The 20933-nt window shown below is 37.1% G+C and overlaps 4 protein-coding genes and 1 long non-coding RNA gene across 7 annotated transcripts; 4 read left to right on the forward strand and 1 right to left on the reverse strand.

The window, feature by feature from the left end:
* The first annotated feature begins 3297 nt into the window (after positions 1–3297).
* LOC119075050 (valine--tRNA ligase-like) lies at positions 3298–6678 on the forward strand. The gene is made up of 6 exons (XM_037181445.1): positions 3298–3456; positions 3511–5675; positions 5739–5900; positions 5962–6079; positions 6149–6483; positions 6550–6678. Exons 1-6 carry the CDS (start codon positions 3357–3359, stop codon positions 6604–6606), a joined length of 2937 nt encoding a protein of 978 aa, XP_037037340.1. The 5' UTR covers positions 3298–3356; the 3' UTR covers positions 6607–6678.
* Positions 6615–7889, reverse strand: LOC119075051 (telomere length and silencing protein 1 homolog). Its single transcript, XM_037181446.1, has 5 exons — positions 7711–7889; positions 7539–7653; positions 7172–7473; positions 6878–7074; positions 6615–6816 (listed from the first exon to the last, which is right to left on the reverse strand). Exons 1-5 carry the CDS (start codon positions 7833–7835, stop codon positions 6668–6670), a joined length of 888 nt encoding a protein of 295 aa, XP_037037341.1. The 5' UTR covers positions 7836–7889; the 3' UTR covers positions 6615–6667.
* Positions 7890–8664: 775 nt separating this feature from the next.
* LOC119075048 lies at positions 8665–10935 on the forward strand. 2 transcript variants are annotated; one of them, XM_037181443.1, is made up of 7 exons: positions 8665–9111; positions 9176–9361; positions 9422–9636; positions 9703–9787; positions 10018–10086; positions 10145–10693; positions 10754–10935. In XM_037181443.1, the coding sequence occupies exons 1-7, from the start codon at positions 8986–8988 to the stop codon at positions 10910–10912; spliced, it is 1389 nt and encodes a 462-aa protein (XP_037037338.1). In that variant the 5' UTR covers positions 8665–8985; the 3' UTR covers positions 10913–10935. The 2 variants fall into 2 exon arrangements, with proteins under 2 accessions (XP_037037338.1, XP_037037337.1); XM_037181442.1 differs by having other exon boundaries at positions 8669–9111; positions 9422–9787; positions 10754–10933.
* Positions 10936–12184: 1249 nt separating this feature from the next.
* On the forward strand, positions 12185–15359 carry LOC119075046. 2 transcript variants are annotated; one of them, XR_005087292.1, is made up of 5 exons: positions 12185–12260; positions 12323–12372; positions 12434–12786; positions 12844–12970; positions 13041–15359. It is a non-coding gene; the product is annotated as an uncharacterized LOC119075046 (long non-coding RNA). The 2 variants fall into 2 exon arrangements; XR_005087291.1 differs by having other exon boundaries at positions 12198–12372.
* Positions 15360–16736: 1377 nt separating this feature from the next.
* LOC119075045 (microspherule protein 1-like) lies at positions 16737–18793 on the forward strand. Its single transcript, XM_037181440.1, has 6 exons — positions 16737–17029; positions 17096–17735; positions 17788–18130; positions 18200–18279; positions 18343–18558; positions 18616–18793. Exons 1-6 carry the CDS (start codon positions 16884–16886, stop codon positions 18706–18708), a joined length of 1518 nt encoding a protein of 505 aa, XP_037037335.1. The 5' UTR covers positions 16737–16883; the 3' UTR covers positions 18709–18793.
* Positions 18794–20933: the final 2140 nt, after the last annotated feature.

Here is a 20933-nt window from a genome sequence, read left to right on the forward strand (position 1 = left end):
TAATTTATTAATTTCCTAGGAAATGGGAACATGTTTCAACGAGTATCTAGTCTCGATAGTTGAAAATATAAAAATACAATTACGCAATTGATGTAGTTGGCTTTAAGAAACTAGATTTAAGATATGGTCTGCGACTAGGGCCAATTTGTAGGTATTTGATTCTTAAAAATTCCATAAATTTCTTAAAAAATGCCTAAATTTCTGAATTCACAAACTAAGGAATTTTTAGTAATCTTCTACGAATTTTAAGGAATTTTTTAGAATTGAATTTCAAACATTCTCTGCCTGCGACCGTTGAATCCAAAAATGTAGAAAGGCATAGTGGATCAATTAAACTAGAATCATTGATTACATTCAGTATTTCAGATATTTAGATTGTAAGGTATCGCATAATTTTAATTCACTTACGACGCAACGACTTTACCATTATTTGTAATAAGAATGTGAATGCAATAAAATTTAGTGCTCATGTAATTGTAGTTTATTTTCTGTCTGAATTTTTTCGTTTTATTCGTTTTTTGATTATTCCTGAACCAGAATCTTTTTTTTTGAAAAACCATTAAAGCACACAAAAATGGAAGAATTGGTCTGTGAATCATAACCCACTTAGAGAAACTTGTGCAGATCTCATAAATTTACACAATCTGCAAAGGTTTCTCCAAGTTTTTAGGAGGCTTCCTACTACTTGACATTACTACTTCTATTAGGCAAATTTCCCTGTTTTTGATTAGTAGCCGCGCTTGTCATCTAATGATGGTAGATCCACATCTTGGAGTTCATGATGACGGTACGAAACCTGAGATTGGTATAGAGTGGACAATCCCTAAGGATGTCTCAAGTGCCAAGCCACAACAACAGATCATTCCATTGACCCAATTGATTGGGTTAAACTTAGATACAAAATATGTTAGCTTTACATGTAATTTTTCATCCTGAAGAGGAAGTTAAGCCGTAAGATTGGAAGCTATCCATCTTTTAAAAAAAACAATATTACTTTCCGCCATGTTATCCTTGATTAAGCCTGTCACGGACGGCTATCATCTTCTGGAATATAGAACAAGCTCCGACTAAAATGATCATTTAGCAAAACACATGTTCAAAAGGTCTCCTTAAGGTCTCTTTGAGGTCTCTTTAAAATATTCAGATCTAAAGAAGTACCAGATCCGATAGTAAAATTTCCATTCTAATGACACCCCACACGACCATGCACGTTTCGTGTTCCTCGAGAAATTTCTGTAAGAAAAGTGTAAGTTTTCAGTCTTTTTTCGTTTGAAAACTTCAACTGCACATATCTCAGTGTGGATGAATTTTAAACCCAATAAAACCCATTTGCCCCGGAAGTACATGCAATTACCTTTCTGTACCCTGTACGGCTCGTGTAACCGGAGAAACTTTTGTAAGAAAAGCGCAAGTTTTCAGTTTTTGATCTCCTCACACTAGCCACACAAGCTGCGAAGAATTTTTTTGAAAGTGGTTTTGGCTTCTGGGGTTGAATACCTTACTGGGCACATATAACAAATTCCAATAGAAAATGTGTCCGATTTCGGTCTTCTGTTTTTCAGAAGAATCCCTCTCTATGCTCGCCATCCAAGTTGCCGTCTGTGAAAAATTAATTGATTGGTTTGGAATGTGATCCGAGTTATTGTAAGTTCGAGGTTCAAATGATGTAATTAACAGATTTTCGGACTACCATCTCGATAAAGTTTCCGGAAATTTCTAAATACGTAACGTAACAAAACATGTACACTTTAGAAACACAATAGTTAAACATAGCTAACGCCGACCCGTACGAAACACCTATTCGTATCAAAAGCCTTTAATGTGAAACTCTTCATTTCTCTTACTTCATTTTCTTCTCTGCTGAAAAACTATTCTCCCTTTAAAATCACTTACATTATCCACTCTTTGCCTTGTTATCATATACAACTAAATTGCCGGAGGCAATATAGACAGCCCCGTATGAAGTCAAATTTCATAAATTCCTATTTAAACAGCTATATACCGCTATATTTACCTATATTTCACTGTGAATAAACATTTCACAGAGGAATATGCTATTATATAGCTCTATATGCCTGTATATAGCTCAATATAGCTGTATATAGGTATATATAGATGTCCGTATATGGAATCCCTGAAACCCCACACACATAACAAATTATTTCCATGTTAACAGAAACTCTCTAAGTATCATTTTTCCCAAGATATTTCTATTTTACTAAAATCCAAGATGGCCGCCGGCAGCCATTTTGTTAGGAGACCGGAAATAGTACCGACGCTTTACATTCGTTAATACCTTTCAAACAAAAAAAAATCATGAAATTCGGTCAAAATTTACTCGAGATATTGTCAAAATACACCACGTTCACTGTACTTCCGAGTAACCAGATAAGAGCTCACTCCAAGAGACCTAGCTCACGCTCCGGAGAACATAATTTCATAAAAAAAAATGTCCCTGATTGGTACGGTCAATACCTATCTAATAAAGCTAAAACAGACGAAATATGTTCAAATGTGGCCGACCTACAAGCAAAAACTGCTTGCCGCCCTGTGCCTGTTCCACACCAAGGGGTCTAACTCACGAGTCGGTCATCCGATTTCCATAAACTTGACTTCACTTACAAGTTTAACGTTTAAATGTCCGGAGATATCTTCGAAAAACCGTAAAGCACTTATTGGGCCACAGCTCGGGAGGGGTCGATCCAAAATCACTCATCTTCGAACTTAGCCTGTCTTTTGACATTACCAAACGGGAAAAAAAAGAATTTTCAAAATCGGATGCGTTTTACTCAAGTTATCGTGCAGACAGACAGACGGACAGACGGACATTTTTTTCGCGGATTTGGCATTTCTAGACAACCACAATAGGTTTCCCCTTACTCAGGGAGTCCAATTCGACGTGTTACAAACGTATGCGTAAACCTATAAGACCCCAGTACTTCGTATGGGTCTAAAAATAGTTAATATTGTGCCTTATTGTGTCCACTATCAGATGGTGTCTCGGAATTATAAGATTTAACAATTACAATCCAATTGACTATTCATTTCACTTGCATTACCAATGTAACGACATTTACGTATTGGTTACACATTATAGTAAATCGCATGTGGAATGAATAATGTCGATTGGATTGTAATTGTTGTCTTATATTTCTTCCACCGCAGCCTCTCTCTGTTGTCTTTCTTCAATGAATCTCTAAGGATTTCAAAAATGTGTCTTTAATTCGTGCTCACAAAGTTGTTCTAATACTTTTTCAAAGATAAATCATCTACCTCATTCACTATTATGTCAAAAAAGTCAAAACAGACATCACCTAACCCATTGTAATGTTTATGATCTAACAAAATTCAAAAATATGAACTTCGTTTGCAGAGAAAGTGGAAGCCTTTTATTTGGAAAAAGGTTTTTCCAAATAAGTAATCACAAATATGGTTGCAGGCTATTTAGTCATCGAGGTAAGCAATAGTTAATGTAAATTGTCATACTGAAACTAAGGTTAAATATCGTAGGCTTAGCCGATAAATACCAATCGAAGGCTGTTGAATCGAACAATATCAATGAAGAATATGTTAAATGTGAAAACGAATCCAATAAAACCGACCAACAAAAGTTCAGCTTAATACTTCCACCCCCAAATGTAACCGGTCATTTACATATCGGTCATGCTATGATGGCGACGATACAAGACGTTCTTGTACGATGGAAACGCTCACAGAAATACGACGTACAATGGATTCCCGGAACAGATCATGCTGGTATTGCCACACAAGTTGTCGTGGAAAAGATGTTGAAAAAGGTGAGAAATGTGAGCAGACATGACATCGGACGGAAAGAGTTTCTCGATGAAGTTTGGAAATGGCGAGAAGAAAAAGCCGGTACAATTAAACATGATCTCACACGAATCGGTGCTGATTTGAATTGGTCAAGGGAATATTTTACAATGGATGAAGCTCAGAGTGAAGCAGTGAAAAGTGCCTTTGTTCGGTTGTATGATCAGAATTTAATTTACCGCGGTAACATGTTAGTTAACTGGTCTTGCACTTTAGAGTCGACCATATCAGATATTGAAGTGGAGAATGTCGAAGTGACAGGACCAACCAGGATTTCTGTTCCCGGATATGATAGTCCGATAACTTTTGGTGAAATTTTTGACATTGCGTACAAGATATGCGACAGCGACAGTGAAATAATCGTTTCGACCACCAGACCAGAAACACTACTCGGAGATGTGGCGGTTGCTGTGCATTCGGACGATCCAAGGTATTCCAGTTTCAGAGAGTCACAATTGTATTTATGGCATCCATTTCGGAATGAGAAAATTCCATTGGTTTTCGACGATTCCGTTGACAAAGATTTTGGAACAGGTGCAGTTAAGATCACTCCAGCCCATGATAAATTCGATAAAGAAATAGCCGTACGTCATTCACTGCCATCGGTATCGGTGATAAATGAGAAAGGTACAATATGCGAAGGATTCGATCAATTCTCTAATCAAAAACGGTTTACTGCTCGTGACTTGATGAAGAATGAGTTGTCGCGTCGAGGACTTTTGCGGAATATTAGGCCACATAATCTCAAATTACCGGTGTGTTCGCGTTCAAAAGACATTATTGAATTGATGGATCGACCACAGTGGTTTGTGCGATGCGAAGAGCTGGCCCGAAATGCTATTGAAGCTGTTGCGACAGGTGAAATAAGAATTCATCCTGACAACTTCAAGAAAGATTGGTGTAAGTGGTTGTCACCTAGTCATGATTGGTGTATCTCCAGACAATTGTGGTGGGGTCATCAAGTACCAGCGTATGAGTGCACGTTTAAAGGCAAAACAATTTGGTTGGTTGGTGTCAGTCTAAAAGACGTTGAAAAGAAGGCAATGAAAGCTTTCAATGTTGATACAGTAGCCGATATTCAAATCGTACAAGATGCAGATGTGTTGGACACATGGTTCTCATCAGCATTACTACCCTTTTCAGCAATGGGATGGCCAAAGGGAGAAAACTTTTATGAACGCAACTATCCGTTAGACGTGATGGTGACAGGACATGATATCCTTTTCTTCTGGGTAGCAAGGATGGTTATGCTCGGGCAAATTTTGACCGGCCGTGTTCCCTTCACCGATATACTACTTCACGGTGTTTTATGTGATGCTAACGGTCGAAAAATGTCGAAGAGTTTAGGCAACGTTATAACACCCGAACAGGTCATTAATGGCGCAACTTTAGAGGATCTTCGCAACGATATACAAAAATCATATGAAAATGGTGTGCTATCCTTGGATGAAGTGAAAAAATCAATTAAAGGACAGCTGCAGCTGTTTCCAAAGGGCATTCCACAGTGTGGAACCGATGCACTTCGTTTTACGCTGTGTAGTACGGATGTAACGAGCCACTTTATCAATTTCGATGTTAATCAGTGTCACGCGAACTCGCGGTTCTTCAATAAAATCTGGCAGGCAGCGCGGTATACAATAGCATCACATGAACAGCTCAATTTGAAACTGTACGATGCGAATGATTTGAAGAAATTGGAGCTCGCCGATATGGATCGATATATTTTGAGTCGTCTTGGTAATGCGTTGCTACAAATAGATAACGCATTGAAGTCATACAATTTTCATATCGCCACCGATGCGTTGAAAAGGTTCTTCTACGGTGACTTGTGCGACGTCTATTTGGTAAGTACTGAAAGTCTCGAAGTCCACAACCTTTTGTAATTCGGTTCTAACAATACGTTACAGGAAACAACGAAGAAAAATATTTCCAGCAAGGATTCTGGTGGAGCAGTACACTGTCGTGTTCTAGCAACGTGTTTGTCGATTGGTCTAAATTCATTAAGTCACTTCGCTCCTTTTGTATGTAATGAACTTCTAAGACATCTGCCGAAAATATCTGAGTTTCAGGTAAAATCGTAGAAAAAATTTCCCCTTTTAAATGTCTCATCAGTTCTGATTCCAACTTCAGCCAGAGGAATGGATAGACAACGCACTCGAAACGGAAATTTCAAATTTATTACGAATATGTTCGGCAATAAGACAACTTAAGGTGGACAATAAAGTCATCGGAAAACATGCTCCTGTGGGTAAGTGCGCAAAGTCAACATTAAAAAATTGAACTGCACTGACTCATTAACGTTAACCGATTACCTTAGTGCACCTGTACATTCACACTCAGTCTATGTATGATAGTCTACGTCCATTTACCTCACACATTGCAAAGTTAGCACTCGTAAACGACGTTGTACTGAATGATTCGTCAAGAATTGTCGAACTGGAAAAGTTTGCGATAAAATCAACGGCTGGTTATGAATGCTCGTTTGGAATTGAAACCAATCATTTGTATGAGGCCGATAACGGAACATCTGAATTGAATGCAAAGAAACTGAAGAAATTGGAGAATGAGCTGGAGAAACTATTAAAAAGGGTGTGTACAAAGGGCTACGCGGAATCGGCTCCTCAAGACGTCCAAGCTAAAATTACCGAAAAAGTGAGCAATGTGCCAATCAACTAATTGTTTTTCGTAATTAAAATTAAAATTTTTCTTTTTCAACAGATCAATAAACTAAAAACTGAAATTGAGAGCATGAAACAGCTCCGACACCATGGCTAGTCACCGTGTTCAGGTCTGTTTAGAGATATAATTTATTACAAAAGTAAATAGTTGGAAATGCTTAGTAACGTCGGAACTGTTTTTTAAACTTGTCGTAGTGGTAGTCGTCCGTGGCCTTCTTAACTCCTTTCTCTTTACTTTGCTGAGCGTCTTCCCTCTCCTGCAACACATTCTGTTTGCGTTTCCTCAGTTCAGCCTCTTCGATGTTAACTGGAAGTACATTAAAATTGATGAAAATTGGTTCTAAAGATGAAGTTGAATCAGAACTCACATCGATTGTGTTGCACAAAATTTACAGCGATGTTAGTAGGGACAAACTGTGACGGACCATCTTTTTTATTCTTTTGCTCCATTAAAAGTTTTTCCTTCGCTGCTTCAGTTGCTTCAATATTTTTGATTTTCGCTTCGATACCCAAATCGACCTCCGGTATTCCGTTAAGCATCTGATTCGATAACATTTCTTCAGATCTAGAGAGAAATAAATTATTTCAAGTTTCAGTTAACATATCAAGCGATAGGTCTTGTATTCCCCTGCATATCATGGGACTGACAACACTGCACATACTTTTGGGTCGAACTTAATCGAAGATGATCCGGTAGAGAAAGTAGTGCAGCTTCTTCAGGGGTCAGATATTTGTGTGAATTTTCCATAACATCGTCTGAGCTTGTGTTGCTCTTGATGCCCTTTCGTTTGCTCAGCTGCTCTTCAATATACTTCATCATTTCTTCGTCTTCGTCCCGTTTATTTGTTTCAGCAGAGAACTGTGTACCAATACCCACGTCGTATGCATCTTCCACTGGTTTGATACCCTTTTTCAATGCATGCATGTTGATCATTCCTCCGGATTTGGTGTTGAATGGATCCCTCTACGAATGGATTTAAAAAAAATAAATAATTTCTATCGGTCTGAGTGGCGTCAATTGAATATTACGTTTGTCAGCTCCTGTTCGATGGTGATTTTCTTTCCAAGAGCCAATCCGATGATATTCACTCCATTCGGTTTGTTCCGGAGTTTCTGGCGTTCCTTAGTTTCAACCAATTTCGACCTTCGATTTGGAAAATTTCTTGAGTTTCGTTCAACTGAATGCAGCCTGAGTACTTACATAGTTTCCTGTGCATTGTCAGTCGCATCTTCCTCATCATCACTTATGTTTCTCTGACGAAGATTCTTGCGTTTTTTTGGAATGAAAGAGATTTTTACATCGGACGATTCACTGTCGTTTGACATGGTTTTTGTTTTGCTTCGTTTTCGTGAATGGTGACAAACGTGACAAACACAAGCTGGTGTCAAAGTAGTACTTCTTGCAATGTCTTCTACTACATTGAATCTACATTCAAATTAAATGGGGCAAAGAGAGTTTGAAGAGTGTTTAAGAATTTGTGAGTATAAAAGGTATAAAAGCTGGTAACGGTCAAAAAATGTACGAGGTTGACGCAGCGATAAGTCAAAATTTAATTTGATATGGATTGTTATAATCATACGTTTTAACCTACATTTCTCGTTGTTTGAGACGATGAACTGCATCATATTCTAGTGGAGTGTAATTTCCAATTTAGTCAAGAATCGGGGTTGCATTTCCGCAAGTCCGCAGTGTTTCACATATAGTCTTACAAATAATATAATTGTAGATGATGAATATCCACCGGTGTTGCTCGCCAGGGATGTTTTTAAAAATATTGAGCCAGTTGAAGAGTGTACTTAACTTTTCATTTGTCTACGGCTTGGTTTGTTTTATCAATGTAAAATCATAAAATTCTACACAGACCTAAAGTATGGCAGTTTACCGTAACCGTAAACCGTAAATTCCAGACTCATGTATGCGTACACTAGGGTTGCCGAGCTAATTTATTAAAAATGTTATAAATTTACACCGATTCGATTGAGCAAAATATTCGAATATGCAGAAACTTCTCTTTCACTAAATGGAATTGTTATTTAGTGTAGTGCTGTCATGAGAGATGGCGCATTTTATCAGACCGCCATCTTTGGTAGTATTATGAAGTTATTTATTTCGTGTGGTGCGCCATCTATTATCAGATCTTACTTGAACAGTACGTCCCTCTGGTAATTATTACATTATTAATTTGTTGTAGCCAAGAGAGGTCGTGAAATTTTAGTTAAAACAGACATGAATTTAGAAGCTGTCAAAATAAGGTACAATTAGGGACGTGAATCTTCTGCGTTTGAAGAAAATTGACCAGAAATACTTTTCAAAATTTCGTTATTTTTGTCGTTCAAAAATATTCATTTATTTGAATCGATTTAATTCATTGAACAATCATATTCCCTGCATTGATGATACCTATTTGAATGTGTGTATAGTGCGGTAATATTCGAGTATACAGCGTGTGGTTTGTTTTGTTTTCCACTCGAAGCAATGAATGATTCGAACTTTCATATTGTAAAAAACAATGGGCAATTGGAAATTGTAAAACTGGAGCCAGTTAAGAAAAAACCCAAACCGAAATTGAATTTAGGCGTTGATAGGCTGTGTCCGACAGAGGTTAATTAATGTTTGCTTTCTTGTTCAAATGAAATAATAAGAAAAAAAAACAAATTTGTTCCAGGATCGTAAATGTAATGGAGATATTTCAGGAACTAGTATCGTACAAGATACACCTGCAATTGGCAAATGTAGTCCAGAATTGCATTCGAATGCCTTCCCAAAATATGTTTCAACTAAACTAACTGATTTCGAAGAAGTGACACCAAAAAAGGCTGCCTTGAAAACCTACTCACGGGTTCGGAAGAGAGTAAAGTCATTGGTAACATATTCGTAAATCACCAAATAACTTTCATGTTTATTTACGTAGGTCAATAAGTCGAATCATATTTGTCTAAACGGTCTAACACCAAAGGAAGCAATTCTTGCTATACACAATTCGACAGTCGGTGTACCACACAACTCAACAGATGATGTACCATACAACTCAACTGTCGATGTACAAGACGTTAAACCTGATCAAATTACTCTCAAGAAAGAAGCTGAAGTAGAAGAAACAACAGTCGATGTACCAGACGTTAAACCAGTCCTATTTTCTCCGGAGGAATACGAGGAGATCCATGCTGTAAAAGCTACAACAGTCGATGTATTAGTACAAATTCCTCCCGAGAAAGTCGAGGAGTGTCATGATCCAATAGCGATAAAATCTGAACCTGATCTGGATATCGTAGATGAGGTAAGAAGAAACCGTCTATATGGTAGTTCAATTATGTGAATTAGGTTTGTAGGATCAATATCAATTTTTGAATCTGTTTTGTGAGGGAGTGATAATTGGCATGACACAGAGTTGCTATACTGTATTTGTTCGGCTAACGTATGAAGGTAGTCATCGAATTCATTTGTTTAGGTTTTCCTTTTCAAAGTCATATATCTCTGCAAAAAATGAAGTCTCATTGTACCTTATAGGAACCTGAAGCAGTTAAAGAGAGCATGGACAATTCAAAGCAGAGTTTGGTATATATGGAAGAAAATGTGGTAAGCCGACTTGTTTGATTTTTACACCATTTTGCTTACCAATTCCTTTGTGATTCAGGTTAGTGAAAACAAATCAATCAAAGCCGTTCGAAAAGTTAAAAAACTGTCTGTCTCACGTGCTGATGTAGACACTAATGTGATCAATCTATCAACTATTCCGAACCTGCTACAATTATCAAAGAGAACCGTAAAATGTAATGTGTGCGGCATGATTTTCCCGAAGAGTGCCAATCAAGTGAGAACGTTGGGCAGACATTTCTTGAAACATAAAACTAGTGTGGTAACTGTCGTGACAAAATTCACCGATTTCACGATTTATGGCCAATACAAGGGACCCGTCATCCTGAACAATTCCGCAGTGAAAACGTATGCTTCACCTGGAGATAAATCAAAAAATGAAAGTTCGCCAACGGAAACCCCTTACTCGTCTGGAGGTATGAGACGAAGAAAATTGAATGACATCGAACCTGTACCGCATGATATACTGCATCGGTTGCGTTCCTGTCAATCTAAAAAAAAGGATAGGAAATCACATGTACTAATTGGGAGTACGCTCATAAAACCGATTACACAGTCGACTTCAGTATCACCTGTTAATAGAGGACCAGTAAGTTGCTCACATTCCCGTTTGTCTTAGCGCAAGAAATTTATTTTTAATTTTTTCCAGGAGTGTTCGCCTGAATCAAAAGAATCACATGGTATGGATGCATTAGATGCAGACGATGATGTCGAAATACTTGAAGAGAAACCAGAACTGATCGTGATAGACGATAATGATGACGAAGTGCTAGACACACCAAATGAAGATGTAGAAAAATCAATTTAATTTAAATAAAGATTTTAGATGATACGATCGATAAATATTTATAGAATCAGAAGAAATACGAAAAATTAGAAGTCGTGTCAAAAAGTATGAACTTGGAAGAAGACGGAACAAATTTTGTCCATTCTCTATTTATATTTGGGTGTGCTTGTATTGCGTCACTGTATCGTAAAAACATTAGCAAACGAGAGTTGATGGAGTTGACCGTCAATTAGACGAAAACAATTCGGCTTTCATAAAACATACAAAAACATAAAACGTTGGAAGAATGTGGCGTTCGAGTGAATTATATTGTTTCAGAGTAAGGATCCAAGGTGCAGTTTCCGACTGATGTAGCATGTAAGAGTCAGACTTTCGTCATAAGTATTAAAAACTGGACTTTTCCACTTTTGTATATAGAAATATTGCTTTCCTACTCGCAAAATTTTTTTTCGAAAAGAGCGACACAAAGTTCTTACAGTTAGAGGCAGTGAAATTTCAACATGAATTTGCTTCAGCTATTTTTCAGCTGATCCACATAATAGTTATTTATCTACCAAGATGATGATTGTCGACCCGAGGCGAAGCCGAGGTCGACAAGACGTCGTGTGCGAAAAAATACCGGCATACCTACCGTGGTAGATACAACGTTTTTCGCAATTTCGGGCCATAATCACCTTTCCAATGCAAAACATGTCCTACATTTTGTTCCAAACTTCGCCTTATATTCGTCTTTATACGCGTGCATGTAGCAACCGTATAAACAGTTTTGATTGTATATGTGGATCAGCTGAAAAACAGCTCAAGCAAATTCATGCTGAAATTTCAATGCCTCTAGCTGTACTTCTTTTATGTAAAGTATCTATCTCCTAGTTACATACAAAATATTGATCGTTTCAACATTTGGATCATTTATTTTGCTATATATGAGAACACCCTTGGCTCGTCGCTTATTCTTGTCGCCGTTCTCGATATCAAATATGACTAATGGTTTCTTTAAAAGACTAAACACCTGTCCAAATAAGAAAAGTGCTGAGAGTTATTCAAAATACTCATCATTTTATATAACATTACTCATTACCAATGTCAAGTCACTCCATGTAAACTGTCCTAGCCGATCTATGATTAAACCCGTTCAGTAAGTAGGTTAATATAGCGAACAATTCACACTTACTATCACTCTAAGTTCATTCTACAGTTGCATACAATTTAAGCCGATGTGTTAATGTAAAACAGTGTTGTAAACCCAACAAAACCCAATACAGTTTCATGTTTGACAAGTCGAATCATTGGTGGGTTGGGTATTAGAAACAAAAACAAAACAAAGTGCGATTAGTATGCTAAAACAGAGCCAAGGGAAAAAAGTGTAAATGTAATTGATACTATTTATGATAAGAATAGACAACTAATTTATTGTTTTATCAAAACTTTCAGTTATTTGTCTATTTTAATGTTCGTGTTCGTCAGTTTGGAATTTTCATTAAGTAAAATTTTCTGATTTTTTTGTTTTGTTTGAATAGTCAATGAATTAAATTAACTTCACAGTCCGAGATTCAGTCCAAATCTGATTGAATTTTCATCAGCAAGTGGCAAGACATTGTCTTCGTAGAGAGAAATGATTTGATATTTTTGGACGCTTTATGGAGTTGATGTTCTACAGATTTTATTTTATTTGACATGTTGGCTGGATCAACAACATAAACGACAACATTTTATGATTGGATAGCATTTACATTATCGCGTCAAGTCTTGGGGATTTTGGTTCTTTAGTGTCTTTTAAAGCACTCACTTCAATATTAACAATGGATAACAATATGCCTGAATCAGCATTTTCGACGTCTTCACGTAACGTGAAATACATAGTTTCACTGGCCGTTTATTACAGTAATTTCGTTTTGGTGAGTCAAATCTAAATTTGTTAACGTTTCAGTGCATTAAGGTTGGGTTCCTTTCAGGGAGTTTGCATAACATTTCTTAGTCCACTGGTTCTGGAACTTACGAACATCTTTGATTCAACAGTGGATCAAGTGTCCGAGGTTTTTACAATTATTTTGTTTTGCTATCTCGCAAGTGCATTGGTCTGTAAGTTGACAAATTGACAGATTCCAAAGCAACAACGATTCAACTAACACTGATGTTTACTGATTTCTAGGTACACTAATATTCAAATGTGTTAACCGGCAGTTAGTTGTCCTGCTGCTGCTTTCACTGATTACTTCATCATTCTTTTTGATACCATCAGCCACCAATTTGACCGAATTTTTTGTGTATAGCAGTTTAATAGGTCTGGGTGGCGGTGGTTATGATACCGCCCAAGTGGCCTGGATTATTGATATATGGAGAGATGAATCGCCACCGTGGATCTTGACTCAACATTTCGCCTACTCACTGGGAACCAGGGACTAACGTAAGGATTTTCCCGTGGGTGGGATTTCGACGAAAAGGCGCAAAAATGACTTCCTAATTCTTACTTAGAGGCGCCAAAAACAATGATTAAAAAAAGTCGAATTTTTCCTAGGGAGATTTGAAACACATTTTCCTTCCACTTCTGAGCCCTTCTTCTGGTGAAAAAGCCCGCGTTTGTTTTGTTGTCATTTAATTTGATTTCCTATTTTGCAGAATAATTTGAGATCTTACCAATGGCATGCAATTTCTTGATAATTTTGCCATTTGGCAAAACAGATTTGCAGTAATCATCTGCGAAAAAATTCTTTTCACAAAGAACGTGACTTACGTTACAATCAAATCTGAAGTGAATATGTAATAAAGGGTAGCACTCAGCACGCTTCCTTGTGGGACTACTGCTAGGATATGAGCTAGATATCCTAGATTTCTGACAATATGGTACAAAGACCGTTTTTGTGGAAATGATTGAACAATTTTAATAAGATAGAAAGGAAACTTTCGAAGGAACATTTTGTGTATTAGACTCTTATGCCATGCACTATCAGAGGCCTTCTCTATGTCAAATGTGAACAATCCTGCAGAGTTTTTCTTATTTAGAGCTTGTTGGATATGATTACCTAAGATTTTGCTGATGGAGTTTGGCAGGCTAATTGGTCTGTAGTTGCTAGCACCTGATGTATCCTTAAGGAATGAAGACTGCTTTTGCAATTGCTAACCAGCCTAGTAATTTTCCACAGTTGGTTAGAGTATTTTTTCAACTGTGAAAGTCAGTCGTTCCACATTTCCTTATTGAAGAATTTAAATTGAGCTTTGATCAATATGTTCAGATGGTTAATTTTCTTGTCAATGCTGAGGACATGGTTTCGCTGCCACTGTCGATTTTTGTAATTTCTAACTGATATTAACTTTAATATCATGTTGTCTAGAGTCGGCGAGTGGTCGACAGTCTTGTACACAGGAATTCTTAATCAAATCATCAATTAACGACTTGGAATTTAAGTGGTACGGATCTGTCGACCACCTGACTGTTAAAATCAAAGTACTTTTTACGTTTTTGTAAAAATTTATAGTGTGGTCAAAATTGAATTCGTGGATGGGAATTCAAAAGGCGCGGGTGGGAAAATTCCCACCCACGATGTTCCTTAGGTTAGTCCCTGCTGGGAACGCTGGCACCGCCCATAATTCTGGCCAACTTCCTAACGAACGGCGATTCAACTGACAAATTAGAACCTACAACCGCACGTGACATTCGCACTCCGTTTTACATCGCTGGATCTTTGGCCATAACTGCGGTGGTCATAAACGCAATCATTTATCTTACATTCAGAAAGAGAACACCAGTGGTGGTCGTTACGAGCAACATTCAAGAACCAATAATTGTTGACACTTCTTGGGAACGTGAAAGCATTGACAGCAGATCGAGTTCGTCTGGCGTATCCGTAACAACGGCCCTAATATCTCGGAATCGTGACTCGTCAAAACGGCGGATTTACATTATCGGACTATGTTGTGGTGTGATTGGATTCTATTCGGCACTAGAACTATGTACGCAACAGTTTTTACCCACCTACACTCATTTCTCTCCCATGAAACTATCACCAACTGAAGCAGCAAAAGTGTTATTCGGTCTTCAGCTCGGATTCACTATTGGTCGGCTAGTCGGAATTTTGCTCATTCTGAGAATCCAGCCTCATTTCATATTTGCTGGCAATTTGATTTTACTGGCCATTTCCAATACAATTTTATACATTTGGGGTGGATCGTCAATGACAATGTTATGGGTGGGAAGTGTTATGATCGGCGTCGGAATGTCCACAGTATATCCATCACTGTATGCTTACATTGAAAAGTATTTATTCATAACAGAGTCTGTATCAGGAGTCATAACAGTAGCTGGAAGTTGTATGTCGGCTATATATCCACTCATTGTAGGGAATTCTATTGAAACAAATCCGGAAATTTTGATGTATGTTAATTATGCGAGTATTTGTGTCTCGTCTGTTGCATTTTCGTTACTATTTTCTATGACTTATGTACGAACGAGGATGGGATATACAAGAATATAGAGAATAAATTTCACGAAAATGAATCCGTCTCTATCTACACCTAATGCAATTAATGTGATATTATCAAATTTTCAAGAGAATAAAGTTATTTTTATGGTGCTGCATCTTAGACGTATTTTTTTTGGATTTAAAATTAATCTTAAACTCTTGATTAACCTGTCACATTCATCTGTTATTGATAACGACGACAAAAATAATGACAATTTCTGGGTAATGTGGTCCCTTATTATGGTAAAATGCATGTTAAAAGAATGAAGTACAAGATTTGAAATCAACAGATTAAAAATACTTTGATCGATGGAAGTAATAGACCAGATAATGATACCGGTCATATGATTGCCGTCTGTAACAGGTTTTTCAGTACAAATTTCTCCGATTTAATAAATCTCCGAAAATTATTGATGTTAATGCTAGGACAGTGTCGGTTTCCCCATGGGAAATTCGGTATCATTGCGCTGGAAAAATTTGGCGCTGACTTCACTGAATGGACAATCATTGTCTGACGAGAAATTGTTTAGTTTCAAATTGAAATTAAAAAAATTGCCTAAAAAAATCTACAGAGAGTTTGCGAATAAACTTTACATTGCCTAATCTTGTAAAGTTCCAAATTTTTATTTTGAAGAGTGCATGAGCCTAATGGACTCAGTCAATGAGTTCGAAGTGAAAATTTCAATTCGTGTGTCAGTGTATTTAATCCGAACATTTACAAAAAGAAATTGTTTTGCCAGGAAACATGAATGATGAAGTCTAAAATGAAACAGTTATAACTGTAGTTCTTCCTTTAAATCTTCTAAAGTGGCAAGAAAGGAGGAAAAGTTGTTTCGACCTCGTGATAAAAGGGAATGCTGAGCTGTTCTTCATTTGTTTTAGCTAGCCTATTACTCTCAAGAGCGTAAATCAGATTAAAAAAGGAAATTACGATGAAAAAATGAAAAAGAAAAATCTCGAACATCGAATTGTGATGTGGTCTTCAATGAAGACTCTTCATGAACTAAAATTTGTATTTTTTAACTTAAACACGTCAGTGCTATACCAATAATCAAAATCACCTTATTTTTCAATAATTTTTTGCTCACTGCGTTCGCAATTACATTTCTTTTACTTCTATATAAACACTATCATCCATTTCAAGAGTCTCCGTAACGTAACGTAACGTTTATATAAATATATGAATCAGATATGAAAATTGGCGCTTAGATTGCATTTGTCAGTGGAGCTGAAAATTTTAATCCGGCCCTGTATGCGGATGTCTAAAATCTCTACGAAACTACAGCTGAAATAACTAGTGACGTAAAAAGAAACTTGAACGCACTAACAGAGCAATAATGCTTTTCCCTTACCCAACGGATCACGTTAAGTGATATAGATCGCCTAAGGTATAATTACTCTTAGAGTTCTATAGTAAAACATTAGGCGCCCAAAATTCAAAAGAATACGTTTAATGCGAAATTTGTGAAACATGTCACTTCAATACACGGCACATATAAACGCCATCAATATTACCAAACCAAAATTGGCATTCTATGACATATTGTCAAAACTATAAGGAAAAACGCTTAGCATCATTTGCATCTCATAATTTTCATAATATGGACCATAAAAGCGACCAAATTATCGAATACACATCAAGTCCGTCAACCGATGCAGCCAATGACCAGAAAAGAAGAAGGTAATGTGGTGAAATCTATTGAAAAATGACTCCAGCCATAAGTAATTGTTTACACTCTTGATCCAGCTCACAACGTTCGATCAAAAGAAAACGATTTGATGATGAAATAGTTGAATTCAGTCTCGGTATACCTCCAACGCCGTATCGCGTTGGTGCTCGATCCCGAACCCAGTCGCAAACGTACGTTGGCACGTTTGCCGAAACTCCGACAGCCGTTTTACCACCGCCAATTGTTGTACCTGCATCAGCCCCACCATTAGCCGCTCCGCTTCCGGCACCAATGGTGCCAATCCAGACCACAACCGTTGTTTCGACTCCTACAGTTGCAACGATACCCACCGCTAATGTTTTACCAATGGAAAAGCGGAGACATTTAAAGAGCAACAAAAAGAACAAAAAGTCTCGCGGCGGCAATCAAATAACCACAAAAGATCTGGGACGCTGGAAACCTATCGATGATTTGGCCTTGATTATCGGGATACAGCAAACAAACGACATTCGGATGGTTCATCGTGGAACAAAGTTTTCGTGCAAATTTACCGTTCCGGAGATGCAGTCACGATGGTATTCACTGCTGTATGAAGAACCCATATCGCGTATCGCAGTCGCGGCTATGAGAAATCTTCATCCAGAATTGGTTGAAAGTGTACAGAGTAAGGCTCTGTATTCGGTTCAAGAGGAAGAATTGCTGGGAACGATAAAGAGTGTAAGTTCTTACCCTACATCTGTGCTTTCAGGCTATTAATTTCTTATTGTAGTCGGAGAATCCGACTATAGAGACTTTCCAGGATTTATTGGACAAGAACGCCTCAGCATTTTATCTGGCCAGAACGGCGAAAGCATTATTTACCCACTGGCAACTGATGAAACAGTACTCCCTCTTACCCGATCAAATTGTTCAGCCGAATACCAGACCCGATCAACTTTTAAGCTTCTCAGACGCTGAAGAATTGTTGCAAGATTCTGAGTTGGCTGAACCGAAGGATGAAGTTCTCGATTTGGAATACGCGCTAGCTGATCGGGCAAACAAAAAGGAAATTCGACAGCTCGAAAACGAACTAACTCGATGGGGTGTACTCGTTGATTCATTAACTGGTGTTGGTAAGATCCTATGACGACAGACATTCAGTTTCATTTAAATAACAAACTTAATCCGTTTCGTGCTTCTAGGCTTTGCTCCAGAATTTGATAATCAGACTCTAGCAGTTTTGCGTGGAAGACTTGTGCGATATTTAATGCGGTCGAGGGAGGTATGTATGGATGTGAAAAACAGTGAAAAGTAATCGTTTTAATTGCTTGTTCTGGATTCTAAGATAACATTCGGGCGAACCACTAAAGAACAAACCGTTGATGTTGATCTAACCCTTGAAGGACCTGCGTACAAGGTGTCCCGGAAGCAAGGAACTATAAAGCTTCGCAGTAACGGCGATTTCTTCATTTCGAATGAGGGCAAACGACCGATTTACATTGATGGTATGCCGTTGCTGTCGGGAAGCAAAAATCGAATAAATAACAATTGCGTTATCGAGGTACGACTCTAGTTAGGGGTTGTTTACGAATTTGTTTGAGAATTTTTCCGCTTTTAGATTGCCGGTCTACGATTCATTTTCCTCATCAATAATGAGCTCATCAATGCGATACGTCAGGAGAGTGCCAAAATGAATGGGCCGCTTAATTAGATGGTGTGTGCTAAATGAAGTATTTTGTGTATTTACGATGTTCCAATAAATCGTAGTGGCAATGTATACTGACTAATTTGAAAAATGTATAATTTTGTACCACTCCCTATTATTATTTCGTAGAGGTTAATAAAGAGCAACAAGAGCAACAACAAAATGTGCTAAAAAACAGACAGTAAATTTCAGTAAAACTAGAAAACGTTGTAAGCTAACTGCAAATAGCACTTGATCTCTTTTACTACTTTACCGATCCGATTTTGATAATTTTATTACTAAATAGGAAGAGGATAGCATTCATTTACTAGTTCATTGGTGGCATGAATGACTTAAAACAACTTAAATTACGAGCGAGATGACGAGATGCTTCCGCAATACAAATCTACACACTTTCTAAACTGAAGAACCAAGAAGCTTCAAACTTACATGATTAAAAACTACCGAACAAACATTCAAAATTTAGAAATGTGGGCGCCGATTCATTAAACGCATTCTTCCCTATTTGACATTAATTTAAGTACATAGGCTCTTCTGTACTGTACTTTAATGTGTAGCCACTGGGTATGCTGGTTACTCTTCTGCGTTTACTCACAATCTTTGTTGACTTTAAAGAATCAGAAAATTATTGAAACAAAATTTTTCTTATAAGTTGCACATTTTTCTGTTAATATCCGACGGGAGTTCATGACATACTGACTTTTAGTATGCAAGAGTATACATATTGACAGTATATAAACGTTTATGATCAAAAAACAAGGATCATATACTTTTCCGATGATAGTTCCAAATGTAACTAGAAACAATCTAATATCATGTACCTGACCATAGAGTTATACTCTAGAGTATAACTCTATGTGCCTGACTTCAATTCATTCTGTTCATTTGCCAATATTAACGTGGTTGCGACTTTTAACCAATTCAAGTGAAAATATAAAAATCGCGTGAAAATTGATTCAGAAGGATTTAGAATGTTGAAATCGATAATAAAAGTTAAGGTTAACATTGGTCAATACTTTCAAATTATCGCATTTTTAAAGGCTAAAGTGATGGGGATTCAAAATTCGAATTAATAACAAAATTGTAAGTGACCGGAGATAAATTTTGTGTGAATCTTAGTAAAAACTAGGTCCCACCTTTTTGGGCGGGTCGGGTCCCTTGACTGATAATTTTCCCAAAATAATGTTGTCTTTTGCTGGTTGGTAATGTTGGTAAACTTCATAGTCAATCAGATTAGACTTTTATAGATATCTTAATTTATTTTCATTGATTTTTTCATCTGGTTAAGAATGGACAATTTCTGTAGTCCAAGCAAATGACAATATTTTGACCTTAAACAATTTGTTTGAACCATCACATCATACTTAGGATCTAAAAATCTCAAATTACTCATAAATTTATTTCTTTTGTAATAAGCAAAATATCACGACTCGCTATCTAATTTTGCAATAAATAACCGCAACTCGTGTGAATTACAACCCTCGCTTCGCTCGGGCTGCAAACATCACACTCATCAGAGTTGTTTAATATTAGGTTTGTTCTGATCCCAAACTTGCTCGTCCGAGTTGTCTAATGTGACAATAAGATACCGCGACTCGTGTGAATTACGATCCTCGCTTCGATCGGGCCGCAAACATCACACTCGTCGGAGTTGTCTAATGTTAGATTTGCTTGACTTTTTTCATTTTTCATTTTGGGTGCCGCTTGTTAATTATCAAATATAAAATTTCAATTGTCAATTATCAAATACCAATTATCGATTATCATTTATAATGTTCATTTAATACATTGCATTTCTACTTTATGGGACCACTTCCGAAGCGGTGATCCCATATATCTCATCGTCGAACTTTACCTTACAAATGTCAAATGTATAATTTTAAGAACCTAAATAATTTCCAGGGCTTTATCCCGACATGGCTCATCTTCGAACTTAATCTCAGGAATTTCATTCCTCGTCGATTAAAAAAAAATCATCAAAATCGGTTATGAATTACTCAAGTTATCGTGATGACAAAGAAAAATAGGTTACAAACCATACATTGTATTGTCATACATTGTGTGGTAACAAACATTTTAGGGTATTTTCTGGCGTAAGACCCTTGACTTTCAGTCAAGGGAATAAAAAAATTGAGCTGACTGCAATATTTTCAATATTTTCCCTAATCTTACCTGTGTCAAGACAAAAGCATTTCTTAAGATTAGCAACCGCTTAAATCATAAAAATTGCC

The sequence above is a fragment of the Bradysia coprophila genome, unplaced genomic scaffold (assembly GCF_014529535.1).
Source record: "Bradysia coprophila strain Holo2 unplaced genomic scaffold, BU_Bcop_v1 contig_154, whole genome shotgun sequence".
NCBI classification, from domain to species: domain Eukaryota; kingdom Metazoa; phylum Arthropoda; class Insecta; order Diptera; family Sciaridae; genus Bradysia; species Bradysia coprophila.

Excerpts from the sequence above, each read along its gene's own strand:
- LOC119075050 (XM_037181445.1), top strand. The coding sequence starts at position 3,357 with ATGAACTTCGTTTGCAGAGAAAGTGGAAGCCTTTTATTTGGAAAAAGG. Across the intron at positions 3,457-3,510 it reads CAGGCTATTTAGTCATCGAG|GCTTAGCCGATAAATACCAA; the intron begins GTAAGCAATAGT and ends TAAATATCGTAG. Across the intron at positions 5,676-5,738 it reads ACTTGTGCGACGTCTATTTG|GAAACAACGAAGAAAAATAT; the intron begins GTAAGTACTGAA and ends AATACGTTACAG.
- LOC119075051 (XM_037181446.1), bottom strand. The coding sequence starts at position 7,835 with ATGTCAAACGACAGTGAATCGTCCGATGTAAAAATCTCTTTCATTCCA. Across the intron at positions 7,654-7,710 it reads GACAATGCACAGGAAACTAT|GTCGAAATTGGTTGAAACTA; the intron begins GTAAGTACTCAG and ends TCCAAATCGAAG. Across the intron at positions 7,474-7,538 it reads TCGAACAGGAGCTGACAAAC|AGGGATCCATTCAACACCAA; the intron begins GTAATATTCAAT and ends ATCCATTCGTAG.
- LOC119075048 (XM_037181442.1), top strand. The coding sequence starts at position 8,986 with ATGAATGATTCGAACTTTCATATTGTAAAAAACAATGGGCAATTGGAA. Across the intron at positions 9,362-9,421 it reads ACTCACGGGTTCGGAAGAGA|GTCAATAAGTCGAATCATAT; the intron begins GTAAAGTCATTG and ends TTATTTACGTAG. Across the intron at positions 10,694-10,753 it reads CACCTGTTAATAGAGGACCA|GAGTGTTCGCCTGAATCAAA; the intron begins GTAAGTTGCTCA and ends AATTTTTTCCAG.
- LOC119075045 (XM_037181440.1), top strand. The coding sequence starts at position 16,884 with ATGACATATTGTCAAAACTATAAGGAAAAACGCTTAGCATCATTTGCA. Across the intron at positions 17,736-17,787 it reads TGCTGGGAACGATAAAGAGT|TCGGAGAATCCGACTATAGA; the intron begins GTAAGTTCTTAC and ends TTCTTATTGTAG. Across the intron at positions 18,131-18,199 it reads TGATTCATTAACTGGTGTTG|GCTTTGCTCCAGAATTTGAT; the intron begins GTAAGATCCTAT and ends TCGTGCTTCTAG.